Below are 24,699 nucleotides of genomic sequence, written 5' to 3' on the forward strand. Positions count from 1 at the left end.
GAGAAGAAATGTTGGGTTTTGATTCTGCAGATGACAGGCTTTGTGTAAAAGGGGACAAATACAAAACAGAAGAAAGAAGCCAGAAAGCATCTCTGAGTATAACGATCATTTACCAACACATACACATACCAGGTACACACATACCAGGTTGCTAAATTTGTTTCTACCTTCAGGTTCCTAGATTAAAGTGTTGTTTGTTTCATTTCTTCTCTGACAACACTGCTGTACCAAATATGTCTTGGTCTGTATGTTATTGGGGTTAGGTCTGTTGGAATCAGCTCCATTAATAAAGTAAATTTCCAAAAATGCACTGCTTATTTTCTTCCTCTCAAAAATAAGGACTGAATTGTTCAGAATTGGTTTACATATTTTAACTGGTCAGTCTAAACTGGCTTCTACAGTTGCATACTTCAAATGCGTCCAATTCAATGAATAACGGTAAATCTTTGCTTATTAAAAAAAATACAACCTATTATTTAAGTTGTTCATGAAATTCTCTGGTAAAGATAACTAGAATTACATAGTCCTTCATAGTAGAAAACAGTCTTGACTTACAAAATCAAGTTTTGTGGGTTTTTTTTTTCCCTGATCTTCATCCAGGCATTTATTTAACAAATATTTATTAGAACCAAACAAAGAGCAAAGCTAAGGACACCTATTACCTATTACACGCATATTCAGGTTTTTGTGTACCTCTCAACTGGCATTGGGCCAAAATTCAAGAGACATAATGCTTATGTCATAAATGACTATATGTGAGATATATGTATTAATGCATATATATATATGCATATATATGTGTGTGTATGTGTGTGTGTATTTTAAAGATTTTATTTGAGAGAGAAAGAGAAGCAGACTCCCTAGTGAGCAGGAAGCCCAATGTGGGGCTCAATCCCAGGACCCAGCAATCATGACCCTAGTCAGAACCAGATGCCTAACCAACTGAGCCACCCAGATGCCTCCATACTTTAAAAAAAAAAAAAAAGGCTAGTAGCTGAGAATTGATGGTGAGAAAACACTAAGATAATCTATTTCTTCTCAGACGTTAGAGCAGACAGGGGCAAACAAGCACATCAAAGGGGCCTACAAACTAACATGACACAGGATCTGGGACCCAAGCCAGCAGGGGAAGCCTAAGGCGCTAATGAGAGAGGACAAGACTTGACCTAGTCAGAGAGGTCAAGGAGGGCTTCCATGAGGAGGAGACACTTGAGCTGAGGAATATATTTCGGGCAACAAATGGGCAAATTACTACAGCAGGAAAGAGCATTATAAAACTTCCGGAAAACAGGAGCAGGCTGTGTCTTAGAAGGGAAGAGAGCAATCCAACAACCTTCAAGGGTTGAGGAGCCAAGAGTGATTAGGACTGAAAATGCCCATTAGCATTTGGAAAAATAGAGATATCCAGGGAAATTAGCAAAAGCTGCTATAATGGGATGATGGCGACAGATGCCAACAGGGGAGGACTGTGGAGGAGGGCAAGCCTTCCAAGATGAAGAAAGTGTTCTAACTGCAAGGGGATAAGGGAATTGAGAATTTTTGTGGAATTTGTTGTCGTTGTTTGTTTTAATGAAAGAAACAGAAACATGTTACCAATTTGGTAACTACTGGGAAGCTAAAGCCAAAGCAGAAAGCCAGACTTCCTATGTTTCCGCCCTGCACATGCAGAGCTATGTGTCCTCCACGGCAGAAACGAAACTCGTATTTTCCACTTGAGGAGTTCATGTTGGAACATACATTGTTTCAGGTGGGTGACTCAACATATTCAGAAGTTAAACTGATTTTCCAACTTAGAGATAGCCATTTTTGAGTTTTTTCAGCCAATGTAGTTATAGGTATGTATTAAATTCCAGAATATTAAAAAAATGATCTTTGCTGAGAAAAAGGATTCATTCATTATTCATTCATAAAATATCATGAACCACTTACATGCAATAAGAGATATGTTTTATGAACTCTAGATGACTTGGGCACATAATGAACTAGTACTTCAGAACATCAATTTTTGTTAAATCAAAATTCATCATTATATAAGAATATCATCACACTTGCCAATTCACTACCTACCTTATAGCTCTGAAATGCTGTAACTCATTAAAAATGAAAACAGGGCACCTGGGTAGCTCAGTGGGTTAAAGCCTCTGCCTTCAGCTCAGGTCATGATCTCAGGGTCCTGGGATCGAGCCCCGCATCAGGCTCTCTGCTCAGCAGGGAGCCTGCTTCCCTTCCCCCTCTCTGCCTGCCTCTCTGCCTACTTGTGATCTCTGTCTGTCAAATAAATAAATAAAATCTTTTTAAAAAAATAAATAAATAAAAATGAAAATAATACTTTGAACATACTGAGCTGTATATGACTTTCTCTTTAGAAAAGGTCCATGAGTGATCTGTTATATTATTCTATTCACTATGAAAAGAATGTATTTTTAATTTTTAATGGGAGATTTTAACTTCTTAAATTAAAAAAAAAAACACTTAGACTAAAATAAGATTTAAAAAAAAAAAAAGATTAACTTGATAATGCACCGAAAATTGGGGGACAAAGGGGGATGATCATTTTGTGGAGGTTAATAAATGTTTTTTTCACTTGCTGGACTGGTGACAAGTCAGAACTCATTTTCAGTTTATTTTAGTTTTGTTTTAATTAATCGAGCAAGTAAGTTTTTTCTCTATATTGTGCAGCTCAAGTTGTCAATTAATCCCCTGAGAAATGGTTCGTTTACACAACAAATATTACCTACCACCTGGAAGGCACTGCGCAAGGCACAGGGCAGTGGTGGTGGTGGGGGGGGGTGCAATTTACAGAAATGACAAACATCTCCTGTCTTCAGAGTTTCCAGTATCACACTGAATCTGCAAGGTCAGAGGAATCGAGATGGTGTAACAGAAGCACAGAGAACACCTCCATTGGCCTGAGGAAAAGCAAAGGAAATACCAGAGAGGAGATGATATTTAACTTGATCCCTTAAGAAAAAGGACCACTTTGCAACATGATGAGAAAAGTGGAATTTCACTAGGAGGAATAACAATCACTGGCAGATCTGCTCATATAAATGCTCATATTACAGGATTTTTAAGTGGGAAGCTGAGTCAGAGGCCAGGAATCAGAGACAAGACTTGAAACATAGTCAAAAGTAGATGACAATCCATCACTTGGATCAAGCAAATGAGTTTGAATTATGTTTTTTGAGAGACAAGAGTTCTTTGAAGGCTTATTTTTTTTTAATTTTTGAATTAAGCTTTTTATACGAGATAATTGTAGATTCACATGCAAATAGACCATGCACCCTTCACTCAGTATTCTGCGGTGGTAACAGCTTGCAAAACTGTAGTTGACTATCACAGTCAGGATATTGGTATAGTCAAGACACAGAATAGTTCCGCTCCGTAAGGATCCCTCATGTTGCCCTTCAGTCACAGGTGTCCATTGTTAGCATACAGAATCACAGTTCATATCTGTGTGTCCTTCTTGTACCCTGAGACCTCATTGAACTCACTTGTTAATTATGACTTTTTAGATGTTCTGTAATTTTCTACATAGATAATCCCGCAGCCTCAAAAAGAAACATTTTTTTTTTCTTCCTTTCTAAAATGTTTTTCTGGGGGCGCCAGGGTGGCTCAGTGGGTTGAAATGTTTTTCTGTTTCCAGGACTACGTTGAATAGAGGGAGAGAGTGAGCCTCCTTGCCTTGGTCCAGACACAAGAAGGATTAAGCCTTTTATCATTAAGAACTGGTCACTGGCCATTCCTTTAGAGGAGGTCTATGGGGACAAATTCTCTGAAGTTTTTCTTCATCTTGAGAATGTCCTTATTTCTTCTTTATTCCCAAAGTGTATTTTGATGGATATAGGATTCTGGACTGACAATTCCTTTCTTTCCACACTTGAAAAATGTTGTGTCACTTTCCTCTGGCCTCCGAAGAAAGACCCTGTCATTCAAATGGCTTTTCGGGGATGCCTGGGTGGCTCAGCTGGCTTCAGTGGCTGACTCTTGATTGTAGCTCAGGTCATGATCTCAGGGTCCTGGGATGGAGCCCCGAGTTAGGCTCTGTGGCAAGTCTGCTTGAGAATTTTCTCTCTCCCTCTGTGCCCCCCGACATACTCTCTTTCTCTCAAATAAATAAATCCTAAAAAAAAAAAAAAGGCTTTCCCCCATAGGGAAGGTATCCTTTCTTTCTCCCAAGTCTCAAGATGACTTTTTGTCTTTAGTTTTCAGAAGTTTATAATGCATGTGTGTGTGTGTGTGTGTGCACGTATGTGCGCACGTGTGTGTTTCCGTAGATTAACCATTTGGAAGTTTGCCCAGTTTCTTGAACCGAAAGATGCATATTTTTGGCAAAACTTGAGAAGCTGAATTTTTTTTTTTCAGTGCTTTTTTTGGCCCCTCCCTTCCTCCTCTCCTTTCATGACTCTGTTGTCAAAAATGCTAGATCTTGTGTTACCATTCCACATGTTCCTGAGGCTCTGCTAATTTTTCTTTCCAGCTCTTCTCTTTCTCTTGTTCAGACTGGTAATTTCTATTGTTCTTCCAGTTCACTGATTCTTTCCTCTGCCCCCTCCGTTTTTGTACTGAGGCCATCCATTGAGCTTTTTTTTTAAAATTTATTATTGAATTATAGGTGACATACAATGTTTTATACTAGCTTCACGTGTAGAAAACAGTGATCTGACAAGTTTATACATGACATGATCCTTACCACGAGAAGTGCACTCATGTACCATCTGTCATGATACAACATTATTACAGTATTATTGACTATATTCCTTAAGTTGTACTTTTCATCCCTGTGTCTTATTTCTCTGACAATTGGAAGTCTGTACCTCTAAATCCCCTTCACCTATTTCACCCACCCCATCCAATGAGTTTTAATTTTGGTTACTGTAATTTTCTTCCATGTGGCTCTCCTTTATAACTTCTATACCTTTATTGTGACTTACTATTTTTCCATTTCTCTCAAGAATGCTCAAATCACATATAGAAGCACTTTTATCATGCCTTTTAAAATCTTTGCCAGATAATTCTAACATCTCTGCCATCTCAGTGTTGGTCTCTATCAATTTTTTTTCATCAGCTTGAGATCATTCTAGTTCTTGAAATGAGGGATAATTTTTTTTTTCATCAAAGCTTGGATATTGTGTATATTATAATAGGAGACTGGCTCATGTTGACCTCTTTTGTTGCAGATGGCTTTACTTTCATTTCACTCCATCGAGGAAGGGGCAGGAGGGGTTAGAAATCCGGATACTTCGTTTGGCCTCCACTGATACCCAACTGGGAGAATGCTTCTCATTGCTGCTGGCTGGGTTCCCCTTCCAACAGTGGGCTTCCACTGATAACTCCCTGACTGGAGGAGTTAAGTGTGCCCTGTTACGGCTCCCTGCATGGCCTCCTCTGACACCACCCCAATAGGGAGTAAGAGGGGTACCTCATTATTGGTGGGAAGAGGTCTAAGTTCAGACTCCTATGGGCTCATCTGTCATTGCAAGTTTGTGGGGTCCTCATTACTACTGGGAAGGGATAGAAGTCTTGGCTCCCTAGTCAAACTTCTCTGACACCCCATGGGAAGATGGAGAGATACTGTTCCTCCTTACAGCTCGACAAATGCAGAAGTCTAAACTCAGCTTTTGTTGTTGGGGGGTGGTGGGGAGAGACAGCGTGGATTTTTCTGCGGTATTTGCCTAGAGTAGAGCCATCTAAAGTTTTATGTTTTACTTAGGTTGTCCCTTTCCTACACCTTTGGCTTAAGAGATCGTGTTTCTTTTTTCCTTTTCTCCGTGTGTGTGTGTGTGTGTGTGTGTGTTTGGTTTAGTTTTTGGTTTAGTTTTTTTGTTGTTATCATTGGCATTTCTATGTTGCCAGGTTTTTCAGTAGAAATCTAGGATATACGCAGGAAAAATAAAACCCGGGGTCTTAACACCATGTTGATTCTTGGGTCCCAAGATCCCTAAAGCCAGTTTCCCTTCTTCTGTCCACCTTTCCATCTTTTCATGTTCTAGACATGCTTGTGACTTTTAGTTCTAATTAGAAGGAGGAATAGAAAAAAGTATGTCATTTTCATCTTTGCAAAAGCAGAACTCAATCCTTTGAAGGATATTAGGCAACAAGTTCTACATTGGCTTTTGCATTTTAGACAGATTATTATAAGTGGGGAAAGCTCAGAAATTGGAGGTAGGGTAGAGGTATCCTGGAAGGGCATTTAATTTTTATTTTTTTTATTTATTTGTCAGAGAGAGAGAGGAGCGAGAGTGAGCACAAGTAGACAGAGTGGCAGGCAGAGGCAGAGGGAGAAGCAGGCTCCCCGCCGAGCAAGGAGCCCGATGTGGGACTCGATCCCAGGACGCTGGGATCATGACCTGAGCCGAAGGCAGCCGCTTAACCAACTGAGCCACCCAGGCGTCCCTGGAAGGGCATTTAAAGGCAGAAACACCTGTTAGAACATGCCATAGACTAATTATCAAATGATAACCTGAAATATACAACTGAAGAGCATAGGCACAAGTCAGATCAGAAGCCAAACACAGAATATATATCAGTCAATGACATACTTCTGCACGTTGGCTGAATATCAGCTTTGAATATATGGCAGGAGGCAGGGAAGAGAGAGAACACTTTTGATAGGTACTAAGACACAAATTCAACAAAGTATAATGAGCGATAGGGTGTGATATGTAAAGATCATGATATCTGCATCACTCCTTAATTCTTAGTTTCGAGGACTGGGTAGATGCAGGTAAAATTAACACAACTGCAGGGTACCTGGAAAGCACATGGAAAGAAAATGAGTTTTGCAGGGAAGCATGGAGATGGTGAGTTCAGTTCATGTCATCTTGACCATAAGGTGTGTACGCACCACCCAAAGATGGGCTACCAGTACGTTGGTGCTCATCAGGAAGCTCTGATATAGACAGTAGTTGGAAACTTGGGTTTAATTAGTACTACTCAAATCCAACTGCAGGAAGATTACCCCCAAAATATAAGCAGAATGAGAAAAGAAGACTAAGAATAACACCCTTATAAACCCTAATGTTTAGGACTAAAATAAGAGAAACTGAGAGAGGAAAGGAGGTCAAGCTGTCTGAGAGATAGAAGAACAGAGAAGTGGAGCTCAGTGTGGTTTCATGAGAATTCATTGCATTTAGGGTGTACTATGCACTGTGCTGCAAGACTGGTTTTGGAGGGTCTCACGCTCTACTAGATATAAACGGATAATATCAAAGCAGTATGCTCGGCTCAGTGATCAGTGATAGACACATGCTCAGGGGTCAGCAGGAACCACAGAAAGGGCACGAAACAAAACCAAAGGCTGTATGAGGAAACTGAAAAGATGGTAACATCTCAGCAGAGTCTTCAAGCGTAGTAGGAATTAACCAGGTAAGGAAAGACACAGGAAAAGTTACGCCAGAAAAAAGATACAGATACAACAATAGCAAAAGGGCATGGAGCTCAAGAGGAGAGAGAATTACTTGCAGGAAACAGCATGGTTGATGCTCTAAGAGAGTGAAAAGAAAATCAGACTGAAGACCTTTTGACTTGGTCACTTACGAAGTCAATGTTGACCTCTGCTGCGGTAGATTCTAGGAAGTGATGTCGACAGGAATTGCAGCACAGTGGGATAAAAAGCAACTAGAAGAATATGAAATTCACATAGTGTGGATTTGGTACTTTTTTCAAGGAGCCTGGTGGAGAATAAAATAAAGATGGGATAGCTAGAAGTGGGCAAAGGTCTAAAAAGCTTTGTTTTATTATCAGAAAGAATAGAGGATGTTTACACAGTGTATTAAAGAAACCAGAGTGCAGATAAAGGGTTTTAGAATGTAGTTATTATATTTAATCTTTTACATAAAAATACTTATAAAGTATCTACTCTTCTTGAGCACATCATTCCAGGATAAAGACAAACAACTGAGCCCCTTTTATTTGTTTCAAATAATCTAAAAAAAATAATAAAATGCTGATGGTAAATGCACAAGGACAATATATTCTTCAGCTCTAAAGGCAGCCTAATACTTTCAAATATAAATACTTAGAATGGCACCTTCAGCTCTGTTACATTTATGTTACCCATACCACAGTTCATTATAAGTATTCAGTGTGGAGGTTTATTTTGTTTACTTCAGAGGGAATGATTATTTAAAAAAAACCTTTTATTCTATTGCAATTACTTTGGTACAATACTTTCTAGAAATCCTTTCAGGATAGACATCAAGCTGATTAGTATATGTTTTTCATAATATAACTTTTACTGGTTTTATTCACACAATTTAAATAGTGGCTATTATTTTCTGTGTCCCTTTCTCTTTCTGAAATCATATTTTTAACTGGAAGAATATATAAAAAAAAGTCTCCTGCCCTCAATCCAAATTTTTCTGTTCCCACTTAGACACTATTTCTTTAAAAGTTTCAGTAAAAAATGGGGCGCCTGGGTGGCTCAGTGGGTTAAAGCCTCTGCCTTAGGCTCAGGTCATGATCTCAGGGTCCTGGGATCAAGCCCCGCATTGGGCTCTCTGCTCAGCAGGGAGCCTGCTTCCCTTCCTCTCTCTCTGCCTGCCTCTCTGCCTGCTTGTGATTTCTATCTGTCAAATAAATAAATAAAATCTTAAAAAAAAAAGTTTCAGTAAAAAATAATTATCTTTAGGTGGTATTAATTTCATTTTATTACCTCATATAGAACTGTTGTGTTCCCATGTAGAAGGGGTCCATAACAGATATAGGAATGTCCGACAACCCAGCCTAAGTCAGAGGCTGCCCACCACACCTAAAAAACAAGAAATAATAAAATACATGCAGGAAATTTAAATTCCCTGTATTTAAAATAAATACAGGGAAATGTGCTGTATCATGAATTTAAAACCATGATTACCTCTCCAGGTTTAAGTCCATAGACAGAAGACATTGTCCAGTTTAGCATCACAGCGTATCCCCCCGTGGGTCTCACGACACCCTGAAGGACCGAAAACGTGAAGTTAACATCACCAACCAATGGGTTCAAAGATTCTTTGCTTTCACATTATCCATCTTACAGAGTTCCTGTTTAAATTATTTTATATTCTATTAACTACATACTACTTTGGCTTTCATATAATTGTATTTACATAAATATTTATTTGGCTCCCTCAATCATAAACACAGAAAAATTTGTCTATATCAGTGTACTTACAGAATCCTTTCTCACAGACCAGTCTTGACTTTCTAAAGAAAACTCAATGACCTCACAGAATCACATGAAATAAATATTTTTTCCAGGGTAACATAAATTAACAACATTATATTTACAGATATTTTTCCTGAACAAAAATGGAAACTCTCGGGTGCTTGGGTGGCTCAGTTGATTAAGTAATGGCCTTTGGCTCGGGTCATGATCCTGGAATCCCAGGATTGGGATCAGGTCCCAAATTCAGGGTCCCTGCTCAGCGTGGAGTCTGCTTCTCCCTCTAACCCTACCTTCCTCAAGCTCTCTCTCTCTCTGTCCTTCCCTAATAAATAAATAAAATCTTTTTAAAAAAATAAAAAATGGAAACTCTCAAAATTAAGTGCACAGAAAAGTCAAAGGTAATTGTGTCCTTCAAACACAGGCTAACATAAGGATGGCTATCCCTTAATATTATTACATAATAATAGGATGCTCAGAGGAAACAAAGTCATATTCTAACAGGAGCCTCATTACAATGCTACACTGGGGATTGTGCTAGTATAGTATTAGAGCTAAACAATTCTTTAACGATGAATTCTGCAAATCTGACAAAGCAATCCTCCTGGGTGGGATCTAAGGCTGACAGATTTGCCTTATATTGCATGTGGGGCAAAAGTAGGGATAGCTACATCACAGTATTACAGCTTTCATGGACCAGTTTGTAGCAGCTTTCCATGATATGGAACATATTCAACTTTCATACAAGATTAATATTTGAACACTGGCACAAGAGTCACCATAAATAAAAGCTGATGATAAATTTAATAATTGCATTTATTGCTTCACTATACACATTAATCAACATTGGCTTAAGAAGGCTTAACCATGTGAATATTCAGAATGATCATGTGAATGCTTGCTAAAAAACAAGCTATATTTCACTCACATGAACTTTGAAGCTTCTTTTAGATGAGCAATTATTATTACTCTGTGCAGAAAATAATTACTCTACCTAAAGGCAAACATGGCCCTAATTAATACATGTACTACTAGGTGGAACTTTCTGGCATAACTCAGAAGCTTTAACGTGCCTACGTGAATCAGAGAAATGAAAAACAAACTGACTTTCCATTAGTTACTAAAGTTGCTACTCTCCTCAGTTACCACTAATAAAACAGAGGTATCCAGCTTTAGAACACATTTTATCTACCTGCAGAAACACCTGGTCTCTTGGCCAATGTCTCACCCAGCTTCCTTGGCATCTGACAGCTACTTTCTATGTTGCATGACATGGTTAGCATGCAGCTGGCTCTCTCCATCATCACTGGAGTATTAGAAATCCTTAGTCCCTGCCAGTAGGCTTCACACGTGCATTCTCCCACGTAAACTGAGCAGCAGTTCTTTTCCTGGGAAATTCTGTTCTGTCCTCCATGAACTTCACTCATTAGTTTGTTTTATTGAGATATTTTCTTATGATTCAATACCTTGAGGAATTTGATAGTCATCAACTTGCAAATTTTTTATTCATTTTGTAGAGAGGAAAAAGTGAAGCTTTTTTTCATAGATAATATGCTATCTATATACTATGGTAGAGAGTGATAAGTAATGTCAGTAATGATTTCATTTAATATGGTTCAGAATTTTCTCTCCACCTACCAGTCCCTGCATTTAGAGTTCATTATCAATAATTCTAAATATTACTATAAGTGGGTACATTTTTAGATTATACGGTATAGAAGGTAAGATGAATCCACCGAGAATGATAAAAAGGAAGAAAAGGCAAGAAAAAACCATAAATGAGTAGTAATTCATTTGTAAAACTAAAAAGATAAAGGAATACGCTATCAAATTTCTATTTAACTCCCAAGTAGACTTTATCCTATACCCTTCTTTAGAGGATATTACCTGATGTTCCTTTCCCCAGAAAATGGTGAGTGCATCCATTTGGTGCCAAAAAAAGTGGGATTTTAAAATGAGACCATGCATGATTAAGTATTTAAAATTATAAAGTATCTATAATTTACTTTAGGATCTTATTAACAAAAATATTTCCTTAGTTCTAGCAATTATTGCTTTTTATTTTTCCCTGTGCTGATACCACCCAAAAGCTAGAAAAGTCAAAACGACTAAAGGTTGCCATCAAAGATTCTCATGAAAAATAATTAAAATGGAGCTAATAGAGAGAAAAAAGCCGTGGTGTCCGTTTTTCATTGGTCTTTGGTATCCACTTATTTTTATTTTTTTAAGGATGAGTATAAAAATTTCTGTTAAGTATTATTTTACCATTCATTAATCTAGGTAATAGATCTGAAACTCGGTCTTTGCCTCCAAAATATTTGGGTAATAATTATCAATTTTCTGAGTATTTGATACGGTGTAGGGGAAAAACCTGCATAATTCCATTCTACATCTTCATGTAGATCTTTCATAGAAAGTTTGAAAGTAAAATAAAAATGGAAAGATTAGGTTGAAAAAGAGAATTTCTTTATTATAATATTAATATGTGACTAAAAAATAAGATGATAAAACTTTTTCATCTGTTTCTTATTTGTAATCACATTTTCCAGGTAATGATAATTAAAATGTAAGAGAAACATTGTTCAGCTGATGAAAACACATAAATCATGCTCAAAAATGAAATCATTATATTCTAATAATCAAAATAAATCAGAAAATAAGAACTCTTTTAAAACATATTTAAGGAGGGTGCCTGGGTGGCTCAGTCAATTAAGTGTCTGCCTTCGGCTCAGGTCATGATCCCAGGGTCCTGGGATCGAGTCCTGCATTGGACTCCTGCTTGGTGGAGAGCCTGCTTCTCCCTCTGACTCTGCTGCTCCCTCTGATTGTGCTCTCCCTCTCTGTCAAATAAATAAACAAAATATTTTTTTAAAAAAGAACATATCTGAGGAGCACCTAGGTGGCTCAGTCAGTTAAGCATCTGCCTTCAGCTCAGGTCATGATCCCAGCGTTCTGGGATAGAGTCCTGCCTCTGGCTCCTTTCTCAACGGAGAACCTGCTTCTTCCTCTGCCTGACTCTCCCCCTGACTGCTCGCTCACTCTCTCTCTCTCTCTCTCTGACAAATAAAATCTCTAAAAAATTTTGAAATCTTGAGTATGAGGTAAAAACACTTAATCAATGTCAGCACTTACTCCTAAAACCCAAGCATGCTGCATTTTACTCTTTTGAATATCTGTTATTACTTTCCTTATGTACTTACACTCTATCTACCTTAAAAAATAAAAACATTGGATGAACTAATGTATTGTCAGAAAAGCCCTGTAACCTGCCAAAATACTGTTCTGGTATTTGTAGTATTATCCATAACACTTAAAGTCCTCTGGGGAACTTGAAAGACTTCCAGGTGGGAATAACACTCTACACCCCAAATAAAGACATGAAAGTGAATTCTATCTCAGAAATACAAAAGGAGGGGCACCTGGGTGGCTCAGTGGGTTAAAGCCTCTGCCTTCGGCTCAGGTCATGATCTCAGGGTCCTGGCATCGAGCCCCACATCGGGCTCTCTGCTCAGCACGGAGCCTGCTTCGCACCCCCCACCCCGCCCCCGCCTGCCTCTTTGCCTACTTGTGATCTCTGTCTATCAAATAAATAAATAAATAATCTTTAAAAAATGCAAAAGGAGATAACGTAAAGGGGCTTTTTAAAACATGCAGAACAATGACATTACATAACATTACATTACATTACATAATAACATTACATGTTTAATGTATATAAGCATTTTAAAACTTCAATCCACACAGGTAAAATTAAAGGCTGGTTATTAGTCACCCACGAATAGGACCACAGAATCATCACAGATGGTCCTTTACAATTTCCAGCTTAATGAGCTGCCTTTGAAAACAAAGAAAACCACAAAAAATCATGAATGAGGCCATTAAAGTAAAATATAAAATAGGAAAGAAAACATGTCAGCATCAAGTGTGGTATGCAGTTTGAGTTGGCACACTTAGGAAAAATACGGAACAGTATGGGTTTTACCAGAAGAAGAAGAAAGACTGAGTGCGGTAAGATTGAGAGCTTAGGATTCTTCATCCTAAAAAATGTGGGTTTTTTTCTTAGTTGATCTATAAAAATCTGAAAAGCAAATCTTAAGATATTTAAGTAAGAGAAGTTTGGAGTACTCAACAAAACTTCATACTTTCTAAGCTGAACCCCTCTGTCATCTTACTCTGCAACAGGCTTATACAAAACAAATATGCATAGTTACGTCCATATGTATTTATTCACACATATATGTGTAAATATATACATTTATGTGCATGCTCATGTATGTTTCAATTTGGCCTGACAAGTTGAGGAAAAAAAAGAAGAAAGGGTAAATAAATATTTCACCTAAGAAAAAGAAATCCATTATGAGATGATTGGGATTAAGTGAATTGAGAAATAAAAGATACAGTTCTGATTACTTAAAAAATCCAACAGATCAACAATAATCTGGTTCTTGTAATAGCTTTACAGTTGATATCCCCTCTTTCAAGAACGAACCACCACCCCCACCTCTTCCCTGAACCTGGTTAGCTCCTACTTTGTCACAAAAGTACTTAAAGACATCATGGAAGTGCCACCTCATCTAAGAAGTTGTCCCCAATCCCACAGTTTACATGTCTCTCCTGATTCTTCCTTCGCTCCCAGACCAGCAAACATCTTCGAGGTGACCAGCCTGACCGAGGACTGCGTCTTCCCCCCCAGTTCTGAGAACGGCTCTTCATCTTCAGCAGGGTCACTGCCATGGACTAGGCATGTAGTCGATTTGTTGACTGAATATGTGAACATTGAGTGAATAAGCACATGTAAAAAAAAATACAATTCTTGTTTTAAGCAGTCTTGTTTGTTCAGGAGAAAGCTTTGAAACTTGTAGAACTTAGTGAATCTTATTAGGAGAAATGGGGTGCTTCCATTTGGGACAGTGCATCAAACATAAAATCTCTTGCTACAGGCTTTCGGATGCCTCTGAAGCTGCCTCTACAGAGGACACTTTAGCAGCAATAATTTTTATTGATCTGAACAACTGTGAGATAAGAGGCAAAGGTATAGTGAGTTCAGCATTTTAACTGCAAGAACTGTACCAGATTTTTTTTTTTTGTACCACAGATTTAAAAAAACATAAAAAAGTTCACTGCTTTTTTATTTGACTTTCTCCTATCTTTTGTTCTAAGGTAGGAAATATGAATGTCACCTAACATGTAGGAATAAAGGTGACATAAATTCCGTAAATGCACATCAGGACCAAAAGCCTACCACTTTCCCATCATGCTTTCCTCTCTTTTTTGTTCGTTTGCTTCTTTCTTGTCTTTTTTCAAAATTTTTTTATTATATTCAGTTAGCCAGCATATAGTACATCATTAGTTTTTGATAGTGTTCAATGATTGCTTAGTTGCGTATAACACCCAGTGCTTATCAGAGTCCAGCATCTCTCATGGTTTGTCTCCCTCTCTGATTTCTTCCCATTCAGTTTTCCCTCCTTTCCCCTGCGGTCCTCTGCACTATGCCTTACGTTCCACATATGAGTGAAGCCATATGATAATTATCTTTCTCTGCTTGACTTATTTCACTTAGCATTATCCCTTCCAGTTCCATCCATGTTGATGCAAAGGGTGGGTGTTCGTTCTTTCTGCTGGCTGAGTAATATTCTAGTGTATATATGGACCACATCTTCTTTATCCATTCAGCTTCCTTGCTGCTTGCTTGCTTGCTTGCTTGTTCTTTCTCCTCTTGAAGTCCACTTGACATACAATATTGTATTAGTTTCACGTCTACAACATAGTGATTCAATATTCATGCACATTAGGAAGCGATCACCATGATAAATCTAGCTACTATCTGTCACCATACAAAGTTGTTATGTATTATTAACCATATTCCTTATAGTCTATACATTGTATCCCTGTGTCTTACTTATTTCTTAACTAGAAGATAATACCTCTTTATCCCCGTCTCCTATTTTGCCCATCTCTTCTGCCCCTCTTCTCTGGCAACAATCTGATTGTCCTCGGTATCCATAGGTCTGTTTCTGTTTTGTATTGTTTCGTTTTTTTAGATTTCACATACAAGTGACTTCATACGGTATGTCTTCCTCCGCCTGACTTGTTTCACTTAGCATGACGTCCTCTCATGGTTTCAATCCTTTCAACCCTTTCTGTCCTTTGCTTTCCTTCCCCTTTTCTCCTGCCCTCCTTTTCTGCTTTGACACTGAACGTTTTTGTTCCTTCTGCATGTGCACGTATGTGATGATCACTGTCCCTTCACGATACCAAACTGGAAGAAGATACATACAACCGTCACTAAATCTCCCCTTGCCCAAAGGACCACCCCCCCCCCCCATCCAGATGAGGGATTCTTCCATCGTACAGTACTCTGAAGTACCCTGAACACAGGCACCCAAACTGAAGAGGCTAGAGGCCCACAACACCGCAGAAATGTGTGCGGAGCAGCTCAGTTGTGGCTGCTGGAATATTTACAGCGGCGGACAGATTAACCTCTCCTACAGCAACCTGACAAATCCAGGGTTGGCAGATGCAGAGATGCAAATATGCCCTAAATATATCTGCAACTTCTAACCAAAGAACAGATTGCCTTATGTGTGTCTTCGATGTGCCTATGAGAAATGAGTATTTTTAAGCAGAATATTTTTTATGGGCTCACAACATTATTTTTCCTTGTGAAGATCAAAGATTGAGAGAACAAATTATATGATGACATGAAATTTATGCTTAAGCGCTTCATAAATGTATGTGTGCTCATCTTTCCTGTACTTCTATTCTGGGAATCCAAATATTAAAATTTCAGATCCCATTAATCCTGATTATACCTACCGAGAGTGAAATGAGAATCTTATGAATAAAGAGGAGTCTGGGAACTAACTAGAGAAGTAAAAGATCATTTAACAAATATTCTGAGGATTTACCATGGCCCAGTTTTTAGGATGGTGATACAGTGGAGTCAAAGATGTATGAAATATATTCTAAGAACTCTGAGCACATGCAGTGTTACGAAGATAAGCAAACAAAAACTAGCAGGGATAAGGTAGAATAAAATGAGTGGCATAAAGATTTGTTGACAGTGTATAATTTCAACACAATTGAAATTCTAAAGTGCACTAGAGGGATGAAGGAAATAGTTCTGAGGGACCTTGAGAGACAACTTTTTCTTGCCCTTCTGCATGCCTTAATTTGCAAAACCTCCACAGTCCCATGCTTAAACACAAGAACTCTACATTGAAGACCCACAAAGGTCTATCTCTCAACCTAGACGCACTTCTTGGACCCAGACCTTCACCTCCCACATCTCACTAGGCATCTCCACATTAACATCCCACAGAGGCATCATACTCAATGTTTTTCATCAAACTCCCAGTTTCTCCTGCCCTAAACCACCTCCTGTGTTTAGTAAATATTCAAAACCATTCTCCTGTGTTCACGGTGTCAAATCTTGGACCCTTCCTCTGCCTCACTATCTTTGAACAAAATCTGATTTCTCTTAATTAAGTGTGCTACCCTAAGTCCTAAAAGCCTGAAAATGAATCTCTTTGCCTCTATTTTGTGTACTTGTCTGTCTTCCCAGCAAAATGCTGCAAAGGCTTACCTTCCTTCATACTCTTCTCTCCCACGTAAGTAGCATTAGTGCCCTCCATTCCTTATGTACAAAATATAACCTAAACTTCTTGGCTAAATTTTAAGAGTCTGGCCCCTGCCTATACATCCAGTCATTTCTCCTCTTCATTCGTGCCACATGCACTAGCCATCTTGGGAACTTCCGTGCACACTCCTTCCTTTGCGTATGCTAACCCTTTCTGCCTATAATTCCCTTCTTTCAGTGATGGCACTCTATGAAGAAGTTTTATTCATCCTTCAAATGTCATCTTATAAGAGACATTTGACCACTCTTTGGTGGAACAGCTATCCCACTCTTCCCACCACTGGATCCCATGACCCTGCTTTATTTTTCTTCATAACATTTTTCACATATTCCATAGCTCTTTGTTTCATGCCTAGGTCCTGGCTATACTTCTAAAAAGAGAGCCAGGGGACGCCTGGGTGGCTCAGTTGGTTAAGCGGCTGCCTTCGGCTCAGGTCATGATCCCAGCGTCCTGGGATCGAGTCCCACATCGGGCTCCTTGGTCGGCGGGGAGCCTGCTTCTCCCTCTGCCTCTGCCTACCACTCTGTCTGCCTGTGCTCGCTCGCTCTCTCTCTCTAACAAATAAATAAATTAAAAAAAAATTTTAAAAAGAGAGCCAGACCCATATTTGGGTGCTCAGTCATATTTGCTAAATTTATTGACTGTACTCCTCCAGACACTATTCAATATCATCTTTTCCCTGAGAGAGAGAGTGCTGTCCTTTTAGAACAAGGATCACAGTCTATCTTGTACCACCTGAATTCATATACATTTCAACCCACCAAACTAAAGGGACTGTGGTTCACTCCTATCTTCTGGCACAGAAGGAACACTCAATACACGTATGTTGAACGGAGCTGAATTCGACATACAGATCTATAATCTGAAATAGATTATCTTTAGGATAGTACATTAGGAAGAAAAGAAGAACGACTGAATCTTTAAACTCTCTTCAGTTTGGGCATCTAGGACTCCAGAAGAGAAGTTCTTGACCCAGACAAAACTTGGGAAAGCTCGGATCCTTCTTTTTTTTTTTTTTTTTTTAAAGATTTTATTTATTTATTGGTTAGAGAGAGAGAGAGAGAGAGAGCGAGCGCACACAGGCAGACAGAGTGGCAGGCAGAAACAGAGGGAGAAGCAGGCTCCCCACCGAGCAGGGAGCCGGATGTGGGACTCGATCCCAGGACGCTGGAATCATGACCTGAGCCGAAGGCAGCTGCTTAACCAACTGAGCCACCCAGGCGTCCCTCGGATCCTTCTTTATTTGGAACCAGGAACCACCACTTTCCAAATTTGATGCTGTATACATTACTGTCATTTCTACCACACTGGCTGAGTCAGTTCTGAGTCGCCGACAAGCTCCTCTTCTCTTCCTGCTATAAAGATCCGCATCCAGGCCATGGTGAAGTTCACGGTAATTTAAAATCTTGAAGTGTCACAAAGGTTTTTATAAGAATCCTTCAGGCTTATAGGAGCTAAAGTGATTTTTCGAGGGTTCTTTTTTATTTAGTTAGGTTATACTGTGTTTTCGGGGTCAGGGGTTTCCTCTCATGTTAGTACTTTTCTATTAGATTATAACTTTCCAAATCCCCTTGTATTTTATGGCCAAACATTCAGTTAGCCTCTGGATGGCTGGTGCGTAATGCATAATTGCAGAAGGTGGAGGATTAAAGTTTAGGTGCAGAAGATCAGTCGGACCGCTTGAACAAGGCACAGTCATCAACATGAAGGGGTATTTTTCAGATGACCAGAGCTGTTACAGAAATCCTAAGAGTTTGATTCTACAATGACACAAATATATTTATGTATATGCATTTACTTATTTATTTATGCACTCCACAAAAATGTGTAAGTACATACAAAGCACAACAGGAGACTAAAATATAATAAAACACGGTCTCTGTCCTCAGAGAGAATATATTCCCTACCAAATGCTTCCTTTTTTACAAGCAAGTGAGTTTTCTATGGAACATCTTGATTTTTCTTTTTAAAAACTAATCAAATGGAACAACTATTTTAAGACTATTAACAAATTATATTCTCAGAGCTCTGATGCTATAGAAATCGAATATTAATAAAGAGGCCACTATTCTCCAGGATGCAAGTGATCATGAAAGTCCCTTCCCCCACTAAAATTTTATGATTCAATGACTACTGAACTCCTTAATAAAAATGAATAGGGAGATGACACTGTCAGCTCTTATGAAGTTCTATGAAGAAACAGTATTAGTTGGAGATACAGGCAAAAGTGATATTTATTCGTTATCTGACACCTTCAAAAATATTGATGCTTCTAACTTTGTTTTGTGAAAACATCTTTCATGTAAGCAGATTCAAAAATCCTTGGATGTCTTTAGTGCTGCAAATCTCACAGTTCAATACTCTGGATAAATTACATGCTGTTGAAACCGTCTAGGTCAATTCTCAAACTTGCTTTTATAACAAAGAATTAAATTCCCTTAGATCAAAAATCAATTCCATACTCTACAAAAGTTATATCTCAATTTAGAAAATAAAAATATTTAATTTAAAACACAGTTTTATAAAACTGTATTAAACCCACTGACATTTGATCAAATATCCATTCATCTTAATAGCTTACTAAAGCAATGGCAACTTGCTGATATATGTGAAGATTCTGGAAGAGACTGGGCCAGAGCGTTTGACATTAAGTATAACTGATATTTTTCAAGATTTAAACACAACATTGCTTTAAGATATAAAGTGCCCAAGCCTAGTCCTCCAGGTACAGTCTGCATTTTCAGTCAGTCCTCAAACATTCTCAGTGGACAGGAAATCGGCCACTGCTCAGATACTTATCCCTGAGAGTGCGAATACCTTGGGCAGCCCCGTTGTTCCGGACGTGTAAAGAATATACAGCGGGTGTTCTGAAAGAACAGGAACACAGTCATGTGACTGTGCTTTGGCCATCTCCTCATCCCAGTCAAGGTCACGACCTGGAGCCAAAGGCACTGTCTCCTACACAGGAAGTATACAGGAACATGCAGTGAACAAAGGATGTTACATCAGAACAATGGCGACTGAATAAATCTGCATTTATTAGTCTGAGCATCCGACTGAAAATCTAGGCCTAGATAGCATTAAATATCAGATTTATGACTACATATTTCGGGGTCATGAGTTAAAAATATTCCTAAAAAGTCCAACAGTTTGATGTTGGCTTCCACTGAACTGACCGAAGAACCTGTTTTATTCAAATCTAAGGATAGCCTTAAGAAATCCAAGGGGATGCAGTCATGTTTTCATCAACAGAGCTTAACCAACAGAGGTTCATGTTTTCCATAAACATATGTACAGTATTAACTTTATAAACCCATACCTATTTTTCTAACTTTTTTTTCTTTTATTTTGGAACTAAAGTCTTCATAATGAAATGTCAACTAAACCATTAAAATGTTTCTTTATACAATGGCAATTTAGAACTAATACTGTGGCCGTTCTTTCCAAATGAGAAAATATTAAATCATTTTCAGGAGTAGGGAGATATCAACTTTTGCTTTTTCAAGAACAAAAACTCATTTTGAAAATTAATGAGCATATGTGACATATCTAAAATGTTACCCAATTTTTCCTCCACCTTAGTCATCCATTAATATGGTAGAAATGCTTGTTTTCTTTTTTGTTCCTCAAACCAAGCTCTGTGTTGTAAACTTTATGGTAATAGAGTCAGGAGTTAGTTGGAGACAATTAAAAGGGATTAGACCTCTTTACTTAAAATACTGCCAACAAAAGGAGCCAGCTAGATAAGGAGTAAGGAAGTGGCTTATGGAAAAATTATTCTGATGGGGAGTCACAGCTATTTAAGTAGAATTAAGATTCAGTACATGCCTGATTATTTTCTGAAATGTTAACTAAGCTCCAGATGACACGTCAGGAAGTTTACATTTGGTGAATGATTAGTTTAGGCCCAGGCGAGGCTACACATTCCTCTGTGAAAGCTGGTAATATCCACCACCTAAAGAGCCTATGTAACCATTCTCTTCATCAAGGCAATCCCCCAGTGAAGCCCAGAGACCCTGAGAGATTTAGAAAAGCTGAGTCATTTCCAATTTTTCAGGATCCTTAATAATCAGGTTGCGAATAAGGTCGTATATTTAAATGAGTACATTTGCAAAATAACACTTCAATCTAATATCACAAATAAAATGTCTCTGTGAATAAACACATTATAGGTAACAATCAGAGTTGAATTTCATAAAAGTGAAGTTTAAGGCCCAGTTGGCTTCTCTGGCCTCACTCTGATAGACCCTGAATATGCCAATAAGAGAAATAAAAACAGTTCACTGTCACCAGATTGTATATTTCCATTTGTTTTTATGAATCAGAGAAACACAACTAATTTCAAATTACCAAGCCTTTGACATTACAATAACAGACCCATAAAAAGAAATTCTCACACTGCATAATGAAAAATGTCAATTGAACGATCGCAAAAAATTATTACAGATCAAATGAAATGAGGGTGAATGAATGAATGAATGAATGAATTCTTCAGGCTAAGAAAATCCTTTACAGGCACATGTAAAGAAGACTGGGCAAAAGGCAGGGAGGGAAAAGTCAGCATTAGCTTTTACATAGATACTTTTCCTTCTATAGACACGTCCTGGTAGCGTTCTTGAAAGGCAGTATTGGCCGAGCACCAGAGCTAACTGATGTGATGTTCTTGTGATTCTGTCATCGCTTGCTTGAGGCTTAGGACTGGCAGCCTGGTTTTTACCTCCTTTGGCAAAAATGCAATCCTGGTTAATGAGACATACCACCGGGCCTCATAATCTGTATGTCTAAACTGGAGGCAAAGCCAGTCCACTGGGCTTAATTACTAACTAAACAGCAGGACTACTATAAAGGACAAGAGACAACCAAAGCCGTCATCGAAGATAAAGAAGATTCAAAATAGAGGGACGTGTCTCAAGAAAAAGGGAAAGAGAGAGAGTGTGAGCCAGTTACGGAAAGGAAGGATGGAGGAGGGAATCTCTACCCACAAAAAGGAAAGAGAAGAGATGTGCATTCGAAAAATATGAATAGGAAACTTGCATGTCCATTTCCAGTGTGTTTGTAAAGTAAAAGAAATAGCATATATCTTCTTGATTAAAAGTCATTGAACCAAAGTTCAAATCTTAGCACCACTTATTAGCAGTGACTTTGGGCTATGACCACTCCATAACTCAGTTTCTTCATCTGTGAAATGGGGCCAGTAATAGCATCTACTTCATTGGTTTGTGAAAATTAAATAAGTATATGAAAGTACTTAGCTTTGGGCCTAGCATAAGTTCTTCACAAATTCACGAGTTTATGCATATGCAAAGGCCACACACATACTCACAGAAACACATGCATTTGTGGGTGTGTGTATGTGTGTGTGTGTGTGTGTGTGTGTGGTCCTACCCTTGCTCTGACCTCCTCATACCCAAAGCCTCTTTCACTGCTGACTCTGTATTCCTTGACTTAACAACAATCCTTTTTAAAAATATGCTTGAGGGCATCCGAAAGAAACTCAAAATTCTTGAGACAGTAAGAATATTAAAATCATTGAGTGCAGCAGTCCATGAACCACAGACTACTAAAACTTTATACAGAAATTTAATGTGGTAATGGGAATTGCTAGGTGGTAATCAAAATGACATCGTTTTAATGCTTTCTATTCTTATATCTTGTCATTTAAGCATTTTCTGCAGACAACCTCAAGAGTTCCATAAAATTACACAATTCTTTGCACTCTTGTCATTTTTCGTCTGCAAAAAATTTTAATCTGCTAGGAACCCAAGTTGCTTCCACTATAAATAGCTGATACTGGCATGGATGTAAAGTTAAGGTGATCATTAGATCAAATTTACTAGGAAAAGCACTGTAAAATGTATTCATTGTGTTTTTTAGACTGTTTTTTCTTCTTTCATGGATCACAAAGTAATTTCTGTTTAGAATATTCACATTTTGTTTTCCTGAACATGGTTTTATTTCCAGACTAAATGCCTTCTCTAAAATTTTTAAAAGGCAATTTTTAAATACAAATTAATCATACCACTCCACAAGGCAGGAGAGTTCAGGGATCAAGCACGTGATCACAGTGTGCTGTGTTCAGATCATGACCCTGACACTCACTAGCTGGGCAAGTTGTTTTATCTCTGCTCACTGTATTTCTCTTACATAAAATAGGAGTAATGCTCATAAGTTATCAGGAAGATTTTTTAAACTGTTCACTAGTAGAGAATCAAGAATCAAATGGTAAGCAGTCAGTGAGTGAGTATTAGTATTGTCATGATTATTACAATTTAAATTGATACATGACACCACAATAGACTACGTGCGGAACCCAATTCATTAACATTACATATTATTATATGTGTTTCAATCTTTTTGTTTTAAGCTAGTTTTTTCCATAAAGATAGAAAACATCATTCATACTTTTTTCTTTTTGCAAAAATGGTGATATGCGGGAAGTATATTTAATTGTTTATAGATCTAGTGTTTCTTTCACATGGGCAAGACTATAATCATCCTTAGCACATCACCATAAGCAAGCACCAAATTCAGTATTCCTATTACCATATTTGGACGATTATAAATGAGCACATTATCTGGTTTGTGTTGTCCCAGTCTCAGTGCTTCTTCTAGAAGGGGGATGTATTCTACTCTTCTTCCAGGTTCAATCCCAAATGATGCTGTAACAACCACCTTGGGCTACAATGGAAAAAGCACAGTAATTGAGAAAGTTGAGCAGTGCTGATTAAGGTAAGTATAATATTTCAGGTGCAGGCCGGCAATTTAACATTCAACAAGAAGTGCTGTAATGATTCTGTTCTCTATCGAGTAAATGGCCTGAAAACAATAAACCCTTTGTAAATGTTGTAGACCTAACAACTTCCACAGAGATCTCGCTTACCTGCTCCAAACTTTCCGCTCGGTGATGCTTTGGGCCAGTAAGTATGAGCTATTTAAAAATACTTCCCAAAGAATTCATGAGGTCACACAGAATTGCCCTGAGCTGGTGACATGCAACGCTAGGGACCCCGCACTAACTGAGGCCCCCATACCGGCTTGTCCATGCTGAGGTTGTAGCGTTTCTTAGGTGGGAAGGGTCAGCCTATTGCTACTAGCAATGGTTACTACATTTTTTAATGTCAGCATCTCTGCTTAAATGTGACCACAAAAAAAAGGGGACCTGAATCTCTGATTTATTTTTTCTTTTACGATTCTTTTCTCATTCTAAATATATTCACTTTTGCCAAATACTGCCCTTGTAATTTTGTTGTATTTTTCTTAAAAGGGTCCCCAAATGATTTAAGCTTCAAGCCCCACAAAGCCTAAACCTGTCATTAAGTTACACTCGGAACTTTTCTTGACCTGACAACTTGCTAGTCCTTCTTCAAGATATACTAAGGTGCAGCCGAAAGGTGTCCCTGGGGGGAGCTGAAGAAGTCAGGGTTAATGTCCATTCTGGGCAGGCCTCAGGTGCCCAGCTATAGTCATAATGTTCCCTCATCCCCACATTACAAAGGAAGCTCCCCAAGCCCAAATTTGGATCTCATTTATCTCTGTGTCTTCTATATCTGGTCCAATGCTTGCCATACCATAAGCTCTCAATAAATGTTTCTGGAACTGAACCAAAATCCTCATTAATTTGCAGAAACAAACATGTCTTTATCCTTTTAAGTACTCTACTTCTTCACCAAGAAATCCAAAGCAAAGGAGGCAGATAATAAATTATTCAGGAGACAGATAATCAATCCACAATAGTGCATCTATTCCTGAATTCTGATTTCTAGTTATGATGCATTTCATCTGGGAAAGGTTTATATTATACCAAGTATATGCATATATCATACTGTCTGCTTTTTGAATATTATTTAATATTCATGGAGCTGAAACTCAGTGCAGTTACATAGCTTGCCCCAGGTCGTAAGTGGTGGAATCAGA

At 38.3% G+C, this 24,699-nt stretch overlaps 1 protein-coding gene across 2 annotated transcripts in view; it reads right to left on the bottom strand.

Moving 5' to 3' along the window:
- The window catches only part of ACSS3 (acyl-CoA synthetase short chain family member 3), a 156,551-nt gene that overhangs the window by 79,455 nt on the left and 52,397 nt on the right, over positions 1 to 24,699 (bottom strand). For both annotated transcript variants that reach the window (XM_080810786.1, XM_080810787.1), the window contains exons 4-7: positions 23,329 to 23,463; positions 19,603 to 19,743; positions 8,858 to 8,938; positions 8,657 to 8,752 (exon numbers count right to left, since the gene is read on the bottom strand). In XM_080810786.1, the coding sequence (XP_080666912.1) occupies positions 8,657 to 8,752; positions 8,858 to 8,938; positions 19,603 to 19,743; positions 23,329 to 23,463 (453 nt within the window). The remainder of the gene's footprint in view (positions 1 to 8,656; positions 8,753 to 8,857; positions 8,939 to 19,602; positions 19,744 to 23,328; positions 23,464 to 24,699) is intronic.

The sequence above is a fragment of the Martes martes genome (assembly GCF_963455335.1).
Source record: "Martes martes genome assembly, chromosome: 8".
Taxonomy (NCBI): domain Eukaryota; kingdom Metazoa; phylum Chordata; class Mammalia; order Carnivora; family Mustelidae; genus Martes; species Martes martes.